General features: G+C 56.5%; 2 protein-coding genes across 2 annotated transcripts; both read right to left on the bottom strand.

Annotated features, from left to right (window-relative positions):
* Nucleotides 1-1,499: 1,499 nt before the first annotated feature.
* LOC109734132 (protein CHLOROPLAST IMPORT APPARATUS 2) lies at nucleotides 1,500-5,167 on the bottom strand. The gene is made up of 3 exons (XM_020293359.4): nucleotides 3,197-5,167; nucleotides 2,012-2,182; nucleotides 1,500-1,849 (listed from the first exon to the last, which is right to left on the bottom strand). The coding sequence occupies exons 1-3, from the start codon at nucleotides 4,340-4,342 to the stop codon at nucleotides 1,793-1,795; spliced, it is 1,374 nt and encodes a 457-aa protein (XP_020148948.1). The 5' UTR covers nucleotides 4,343-5,167; the 3' UTR covers nucleotides 1,500-1,792.
* A 209-nt stretch (nucleotides 5,168-5,376) lies between these two features.
* Nucleotides 5,377-6,641, bottom strand: LOC109734138 (uncharacterized). The gene is made up of 3 exons (XM_040396118.1): nucleotides 6,249-6,641; nucleotides 5,698-5,712; nucleotides 5,377-5,484 (listed from the first exon to the last, which is right to left on the bottom strand). Exons 1-3 carry the CDS (start codon nucleotides 6,639-6,641, stop codon nucleotides 5,377-5,379), a joined length of 516 nt encoding a protein of 171 aa, XP_040252052.1.
* Between the last annotated feature and the right edge of the window lie 2,790 nt (nucleotides 6,642-9,431).

The following is a 9,431-nucleotide window of genomic DNA, read 5'->3' on the forward strand; positions in this document are numbered from 1 at the left end:
GTCTCCCAGCACAATGCTCCCAACAGAGTAACAACCTCAAAGACGTTGCCATCATGCCGATCTTACGAATCAAGGCTTTCGCCCCGGAGACAGCTGCCGATACGAGGTCGCGAGGAAGATGGCGTTGCACTCGGCGAAGCCTCCAGGAAGGTGAATGACACCCGCAGGTGCCATCAACGCCGGTCCGGCCACAACCGAACACAATTTTCATCCGTAGCTCTGCACATCTCCAAGTCTCCAAGATCCCGGCCAGTCCCGATCAGATGCCTCGCACCGCCGTCACCGCAACAACTTGCCATCGAAGCCCCCCTCACTGCCGAGGGAACACGCCTAAAGCCATCACCTTCAACATCGACTAGGAGCCGCAGCAACCACCGAGCGGTGCAAAGCCAGTTCCGCCATGGTCGCCTTCACCCACGCCAGGGGACTGCCACCAGAATGAATCTGACCCGCACCTCCGACCACCCTCCGGCACCCACACCGCCGAGGCATCGCCGCACGCCTCACACGGCAGCAACCGAACGCCCGCTGCCCGCCAAGACCCTTCCTGGCAAGGCCTCGCAGCGCCGCCGCCGCCATGGCTGCGCTCGCACCGCCGCCGCCGCCAGTGCCGGTGCACCACCTACATCCTCCATCCTGCTACGCTCCACGCAAGGATCCAGAGACAACCGCCGCACTCCCTGCCGTGAGCACCCCAAGGACGCCGGCCAGCGCTGAAGACGCACCCGATTCGGGCCGAAAACGGATCAACCCGCTCGGATCTGGCCATCCACGAACTCCTTCGCGGCGAGGAGCACCAACCCGCAGCTGGCCTGCGCCCTCCACAGCGTCGCGCCGCCGCGCCGCCTCGCACCACCTCCCGCCAGCGCGCATCCATCCGCCGCGTCGGCCACCGAGATTCGACGCCAGGCTGAAGAAGCGGTCCCGCCGGCCTGCGCCCGCGACGCACCGCCACCAGACCGCCGCGACGCCCTACACCACCTCCCGCCAGCGCGCATCCATCTGCCGCGCCGGCCACCGAGATCCGCCGCCAGGCCGAAGAGGCGGTCCCTCGCGACCACCGCTCCAAGTAAGGGCCATATGAATCCCGCCGCCACCGGCACCACGCGGGCTTTGCCCGGCGGCGGCGGCGGGGAGGAGAGGGAGGGAGGCTGGTGTCGGCGGCAGGGTTAGGGCACCCGAGTCGTCCGCGTGGGGGGGGGGGGGGGACGCGGGGCAGACTTAATACCTAAGTCTTGTGATCTTTTTCAGACCCAGGATTCATACATCTTGCTTTGCTTCTCTTGTGATCTTTTTCAGACCCAGGATTCATGCATGGCATTCTAATCCTGCTTTATTTTCCTTTCATGCTTTATAAATCTTGCAGATCAAATGCTCCCCAAATGCCTAACAGATTTTGCAGATTCATTTTTGTACAAAGGTTTAGAGCTGTGCCGGAACATTTGGGAACACCCGGTGCAGCTCCTCCAGAGAGTTCAGAGTATAAGACAGAAGCAAAGTAACAGAGGCACTTTGGTCATTGCCATAGCACTGTACCATTGTTACCAAGTTTTTGGCTTACGGCCTTCTTTGCCTCAGCAGCATCTGAGCTGGGAAACTAACCAGCAGCTGTATGGGTCATCATCATCCCCATGACAAACAAGCCACTCTAGAGGCAATCCCTACCCTCTCTACATGATCACATAAGTGCAGAAAAGAAAAGAAAATAGGCCATCATCTGCTTCACTTCTAGGGAGAGTGAAATGGAATCCCAAGACAAAATGTTCATGGGAGCAAGCAAGAACGTCCTCCCCTAGGTCTCTTTCTCTGCGGCTTTCTGCAGAAGAGCCGCCTGGCTGACAAACCTCCCCTGCAAGAACCAAAGCAGAGCATGAGAACCTTCACGATCTCTTTTTCAAACTTCAACAAACGACACTACTTGGGAGGGCCCAAAACTCAGCGTTTGGGTTGCGACTGTGAGCTTTTGGCATTGCGAAAATTCATCTGCTCAAGAATGAGTTCTGGTGCTTGCCTTGACCCGAGGGCGAGACTCGGCATGCACCTTCCGTGCTTGGTACCGAGTCTTATTTGAGAGGAGAGGAGTGCACTGCTTCTGCTTGTGCTTCAATTTTTGTATGCTGCCTTCCCTGATAGCACCAGCAGCACCATTCTCTAGAAACAGTTCAATATCTGAAAGTTTAGCCTGCAAACGAAGGTTACACATGTAAGAGATGAATCAGATGTTCATAGCGTTATTGGCTTATAGCTCACATGGTTTTTAGCATGCTAATGTAGTTTATGGCTGCGTAAACCATGTTCCCTGATAGCAATAGTTTCTATGAAATAATGCAACTGTCATATAAAATTGGCTGTACAAAATCATCTAAAAATGATCAGTCCAATAGATGCAATCCCAAAAAATGTAGAAAATACATTTGCCACTTGCTAAGGAAATCTTCAGGGGGAAAAGGTCAAACTAATACGGGATATAATATGTCACAGTATATGTGTCTATGGGTCCAAAAGCACCAGTTTGAGCCCAACCACTCCCTATCAAAAAGAAAGTTATCGGTTGCATGCCTTAAGGTATCTAGTTGTCCAATGTGATACAGTTGAGATAAGCCATCACTCATTGAAAGGTTCCGTTAACCTAGAGTTGTTATAAAGCTCATTTTTCTCGTCCTAATTAAACTGATGCAAACATGTATTCATTCTGTAAGGATTTATTCCTAATATTCTTTACTGCAAATGAGCCTGAAAATCCAGTCTCACCCGAAGAAGCATTTCCTGAAGATTATGACTCAAGGAGACACACTATAGACCAGAATACGATATTGGAATTTTGAGTTACAATGGGTAGTATTGCATATAGTAAAACAAAATGAAGGATCACCACTATGTAGATCAAATAAGATACTACTACAATAGGACAGTGTGGGTTGAAGATCTGTTTTCCTTCTTCCATCTAGACACTCCAAATGATTAAACACTTGGATGTGATGCCCTGTTTTCCTTAATAATATATGAGAAGATGAAATTATCATACAGGAGTAGTACTTACCAAATTAGCTTTACTGAAACATTTTTTTCCCTAGAAGAGACCAGCAGCTAACCAAAGTTAAGTTGTAATGCAGTGGACGCATTTCGATCGATCACTTGTGACATTGATACATGAACAGGAATACCAAAATTATCTAAAGAAACTACAAAATCTTACCAGCCCATCAGCGGATGACGCATCAGGTATGTTGCCGTCAGAGAACACGGAGCCTCTGTCATACCACGCCTTCAGCACCTCCTCGGTGTTGAGGCTCAGGCCCAATCCTGTCTTGGGCGCCTTCAGTCCAAAAATTCCATCATCCCCATAAGCAGGGTCAGGAATCTCCTCCTTAACACATGTAATGCATGGCCCAGCGGCGATGTCCTTCAACGCCTTCTTCTTAGTCTTCTTCTTCTTCTTCTCCACCGGCGGTGGTGGTTCCATGGATGGGGGAGGCACCGGCATAATGTCCTTCAATGGAATGGCAGGGCACATCCACCATTCGCTGTCATCGTCATGCCGCTTGAGCGCCTGCTTGATGTTGGACCGGGAGCGCCGGAACCCGAGTCCGAGCACCATGAGGTTTCTGATGTAGGGGTCTATTCCGGAGCTGGAGAGGACGCGGTTAATGGAAGAGGCATCGCTGCCGCTTTCCATGCTGAGTTTGCCCATGATGCCGTCGATCCCCTCGGCGGCCGCGCCCTCGTCGACGCCGCCGAGGAGGAAGGAGTCGGCGTCGAAGCTGTCGTCATCATCCTCAAAGTCGAGCTCCCCGGGCCCGTCCGCGCCGGCGGCGCCGTCGGGGGTCCCGGGGGACGGCGCGGAGTCGCGGAACTCGGTGAAGGCGCTGCTGACGGCCGCCGGCGAGGGGCAGGCCCTGGCGAGGACGGGGCTCCGCGGCGTGGTCGGCGGCGGCGCGGCGGCGTCGCGGAGGAGGCAGGCGGCGTTGCCGAGGACGGGGAAGGGCGGGAGCAGGTCAACGCGGGAGGGGTCGTCGGCGAGCGCGGAGGCGAGGCCGAGGAGCCGCGGCGACGGCGGCGCCCTGTCCCCGGCGGGGAAGACTGAGGGGTACATGGAGGCGAGCAGCGCGGCCGCCTCGTTGTAGGTCTGGTTGGGGCGCTTCCGCGGCGTGCGCGCCCGCTTGAGCGAGAGCGAGGAGGCCGAGGAGGAGTTGGAGGCGTCGGAGAGCGCGGAGGACGCCGAGGAGTGCGCCGGCCGCAGCGGCCCCGCGCCCGGCGGCCCCACCCCCGCCCCAGCCGCCGCCGCAGCCGCCTTGACCATGTCCAGGTCCGGCAGCCGGATGCCCGTCGGGATGCACGCCATCGATCCGAGCGGGGCGGAGCCCCCTAGAGAGAAAGGAAAAAAATCCGGCCCGATGAGGAGGGATGAGAGGAGGAGATCGCGAGTGATGTGACGGAACAAATCCGGCCGGGGATCAATCAATCTGGACCCGGAATCGCAGGAGGAGGGAGGAGGGGAAATCGGTGCGTGGATGCGCCGCCAGGAAAGGCGAGACCCCCAAACCCCCACCAAACCCCCGCAACCACAAGAGAACGCCTCGTGTACCTGGCTGAAAACCAGGGGGAACAGAGGAAAGGGTAAAGTCCAAAGCAAGCGTGGAAACCGAGGAATTGTTTCTTGTCTAGAAAGACACCACCGCTTGAAGCTGTTGGCCGCTGCCGCCCGCCGACGCTCTTGAGCCTGAGCTGAGAGGACGGCCGGCCGGAAGAGGGAAAAGATAAAAGAAATGCGATGCTGGGGCGAAAGGCGATCGGCAGGCCACCGAGCTGAGCTAAATCGAGGAGGAGGGAAGGGAAGCAGAGCAGACGCTCTGCGGCGGGCAGGGCAGGAGGGAGCAGAGCGTCACGGGCTCACGGGTTCGCCACTACCGGCCTCGGGGGACGGGCGAGACTCATCAATCGAAAGATAATCAATAGCCCACACGCTCTCCCCCTCTCCCTCGCTGCCGTTTCACTTTTCTTTTCTTTTGGATCGAGGCCAGGAGATCGGTCGCAAAAGGAGAAGAAGCAACGGGAGCGGTACAAAACCTCTGCTGGATTACACTCCAGCTCAAGGGGCCAGGGAGTGATCAAGAACAGGGCACTGGGGACATGTGGGGAGTTGGACGGACGGAGAAAACACGGAAGCAATCAAACCAATGAAACCAGCGGATGCGTTACGCCGGCAGGCGGCTGCAGTTGTCCGATACCAGTAGGGTCGCCGTTGGACCCGAGCGAGCGAGACGAGAAACGAGACACGGAATCAGAAGAAAAGAAAAGAAAGGAGAGGAAAAGGAGGCCTCTTAACCTAACTAACAGTCGCCCGTCCGTTCGTTGGGACGCAGACGGAGCTCGCTTTCACTTGTCCCTGTCTTGGCGGGCCCTACCTACCTGCGCACCACGACGCTTCTCGTGTGCAGCGCAGCGGCCATGGTCCATGGGGACGGACACGGTGGGGCCGCGTGCCTGTGTTTCGCTCTCACGTGTCATGTGAGGTTTCTTGAGAGCAACGGCCCTTGTGTGGGTGCGGGGCCTTGTGGGGACTGGCGCTTCGTACGTACATACTACTGTACACGTGTGGGCGCGCTAGCCGTACCAGCTCACCGGTGGACTGACACTAGCGATTGCCGTAATCTCGTGCGCGCAGCACGCTCGCACGCATACGTGTGACCTACTAACCTTGACCACGGCTCTCTGCAATTTTGACCAAAAATAGTGTCACTATGTGATGTAGTATATGTTTTCATCCCTAGTTCATAAGAGCATCTCCAACAGCCGCACAACGTTTCGCGCGCTAAAAGTCAGGATACAGCGCCGGGTGAGTCAGGTTTTGCGCGCGGCGGCGCGCTGGCTCCAGCGGCCGCCGCAAAATAAAGCGCGCCCGAGCCGCTCCAGCAAGCGCGCTATATTTTGTACATAGTTCTCAAGTCTTCTCCTACAATACATAGTCATAGTACATAGTTCTACGATACAACTAAGCGTACATAGTTCTAGTTTTCTCCTACAATACATAGTCTCACATAGAACTACTACTCGTCATTCTCCGACTCGGACTCTGTCTCGGTGATGTCCTCCTCAAACGTTTGAGCATAGGCGTCAAGGAACCGATCGTCGCGGGAGTCCCAGGACGACGCATCTCCTAGCGCCATGTTGTATTTAGCGACCGCCTTCCACGTTCGTTTGTCCTCGCGATAGGCGGCTCGCTCCTTCCTCTTCTCCTTCCTCTCCGCCCTCCTCTCGGCGAAGAACTGCTCCTCGTTGATGATATCTTGCGGGAAGCGTTGCCTCCACAGCGCCATGGCTTCCTCGTCCATCTCGGCTAGGCTGAGACGGCGCTCCCGCCTCCGGTTTTTGCGCCGATCCTCGTCGGTGATAAGTCGCGGGAAAGGAGCCAACTCATGTGCCCGCTCTGGCGTCGCCACGTCGGTGAAGTTCATGTCCCAACGGGACCGCCGGAGGCGCCACGCCGCAGCGTCGTACGCCCTGGCGCCGTCCTGGGCGGTGTCGAAGGTTCCGAGGCCGAGGCGCACGCCGCCGCCCAACCGGATCGATGCGGAGTAGGTGCCGGACGGACGCACGCGGACGCCGCGGAAGCCCGAACCTCCCCGGCGGCGAGGCGGCATGGTGGCGCGGTGGTGTCGTGTCGGCGGCGAGGAAAGAAAGCGCTAGAGCGAGCGAGAGAGAGCGGCAGAGGCGCTGCAATTTATAGGCGCGCCGGACGCGGTGCGCCAAATCTAGCGCGCGAGCTGCCGCCTTTTCCCGCGCGCGCTAGTTTCCCGCCACCGCTGGAGCGCGCGAAAACGTCCCGCGCGCGCTATAAGCCCAGTTTACCGCGCGCGCGTGCCTTTTGGTGCGGCTGTTGGAGATGCTCTAATAGTGTTTCTGTGAGGACTTGCCTGTGTCGCTCCCGGGAAGGGCTCAGGAGCAACCCTACACGTGCCGCCACCACTCTCATCCGGCTCTCCTCCCGCCTCGCCGCCGCTCAAGGTGCGCCGCCAGGCAAAGCCCGCGCGGCGTCGGCGTCGTCCATGTGCAGAGCGACCGCACATGGAACAGGAGGGGGCGTGAGTGGTGGTTCTGGTCGGTAATGTGTTGAATCGGCCGTCTACGAGGCAGCATGTGGTGGTGCGCAAGGAAGGGGGTAGGGGGTTGTGGATCGGGCGGCGCGATGGAGTAACGGCGAGGTGATGGAGCAGAATGATGCGGGTATGTTGGATTTGGTGTCTCCGTTCTTCAAGTGGTAGCGCGTCTGGCACAAGGCTGTGGCCAGGAACCAAGTTGGTTTTTGGCCTCGGGTGCCGCTTCTCTGGTCCTGTTGGCATGGTGCTCGGTAGGGCTCAGAGGTTCGTGTTGCGTCCGGTGGCTTGTTTCCGGTTGGCAGTTGACGGTTTTGGCAGTTGGTGCTCACGGGTGGCTGTCGGCGGCCTCCCCAAGGTGCGGTTGGCTGCGGTGTCGGTGGGATTCTTCGTCGGCAGGCTAGGTCATGATGGTCATGGTGCTTGGTGGACTTGCCGACGCCAGAGCAGGTTGGTGTGTTGGAGCTTGGCTGAAGACCCTATCCCAGCCTTGGGCCCTATGGCAGGTGATGTCGGTGGTTGCAGGCATCGTAGGCCATCTCGGAGGCATCGCTGCATTGTTTTTGCACTCCTCCCACATGGATCCGGCTCCTGGGAAAACCATAGATCATGTGTGATCAGACGATGGCGTCGCCTTGGCGTCACTTCCCCTGTCGAGGGCTTCGTCCTTGGAGTTGGGCATCGGTAATGTTACCAAGGGAAGGCATCAGTGTTAGTATCGAGGCTTATGTGGCAATGATGGCCCAATCGAGCGAAGTCAGAGGCGCGATAATGGTTGCGGTAGTCGTCTCTTCTCAGGTGTGTCAGCGGGAGTACCTCAGGTTGTTTTGTTGTGATGAAGTCAGAGTTACGGTGACGGGTGATGGTGTCCTGGACTACGGGGTGCTAGCGACGTCGGCCTCCAGCCATATGGGCTGGGTCGAGGACTCTCATGAAAACCAGTGGGCCTGATTCGTCGACCCAAGAGAAGCCAAGGTGGAAGATCCCGAAGACTTGGCGTATACTCCAAATATTTAGAGGTAGTCTTCGGGACGATTGCCCTTAGATGCAACTGACCTATGTAAACCCTGGGCACCCCCGACATCCATATAAACCGAGAGGTGAGGGCCGTAGACAACAACTCATACACACACGATCTCTTGGCGAATCACATGTACTCTGTACCCCCTCAAAATCAATACAACCAAAGCAGGACGTAGGGTATTACCTCTTCGAGAGGGCCCAAACCTGGGTAAACTCATGTGTCCTTGTTACCATCGCGCCAACACTACCAGCTCGGGACCCCTTACACAAGATCTGCTGGATTTGACTCCATCAACGGGGCCCCTATGGCGACGATGACAATCAGCAAGTGGTATGTTCGGCGGTCTTCCATGGCGCCAACCATCTTTGAAGTTGTCCATCAGAGTTGGAGTTGTGTTGTCTTCTGTGCGAGTGGCTGAGTCTAGCACCGGTCTTCTTGGGTGTCCGCACGACCTCTACGGTGGTTGAGTCGAAGTTCGTCTTCAATGAAGTCGGATTCACTTGCTCGGATATTAGGGAAGGTGATGACGTGTGTTGGGGAAAGTAATTAAAGACGATGACGCCAGAGTGTATCTCGATGAGACCCTCTTTGTTGTGGTGTGTGTGGGTATCATGTGTTGTGTGTGTCGCTCGATGGTTTGTGACCATTTTAGTCCGCTCTTCCGTTAATTAGTTGAGCACGTCTCTTCTGCTTAATGAATTGACGAGACAAATATTTTGCCTCTGTTCTGAAAAAGAAATGGCCCGTGATCGGTCACCCCTCACTTAGTTGCCTCTGTAGTTATCCTTAATATCTGCCCCCCCCCAAAGCCATGCTATCCATGCAACTACATAGATCAACACACTTAGCAATAGACGGACAGAGTTCATACTAGCAAACATATATAGTTCATACAACCAAAAGATTCATCGCCGGATAGGAAAGGACTAGATTCATACTAAAAGAGCTAAAGAGAAACGAAGACGGAGAAGGGGGGAGGGAGGAAATCACCATTCCCTCGCACGGGCCTTCCCCTTGCCGTCGTCGGTGCCCCTCCGTGTAGTACTCGGCGACAAGAGGTGCGGAGTCAGAAACGTCGAAGGAGAAGATGATGCCGGCCATCCAACGGACCATTCACGTCTGCTCATTGGCTAGCCAAGCGGCCTTGGCTTTGGCCGCCGCATTCTCCGCCACCTTGCGCTTTAGCTGCTCGATGGCGAGCCAGAGCGCCTTCACGTTCTTGCGGCGGAGATGTCGGTCTCCACCGTGGTGAGCGAGCGGAGTAGGACCGCCGCGAGCACGTTGTTGTCCAAATCTACCGGCGTATGCATGCG

The sequence above is a fragment of the Aegilops tauschii genome, chromosome 7 (assembly GCF_002575655.3).
Source record: "Aegilops tauschii subsp. strangulata cultivar AL8/78 chromosome 7, Aet v6.0, whole genome shotgun sequence".
NCBI lineage: Eukaryota > Viridiplantae > Streptophyta > Magnoliopsida > Poales > Poaceae > Aegilops > Aegilops tauschii.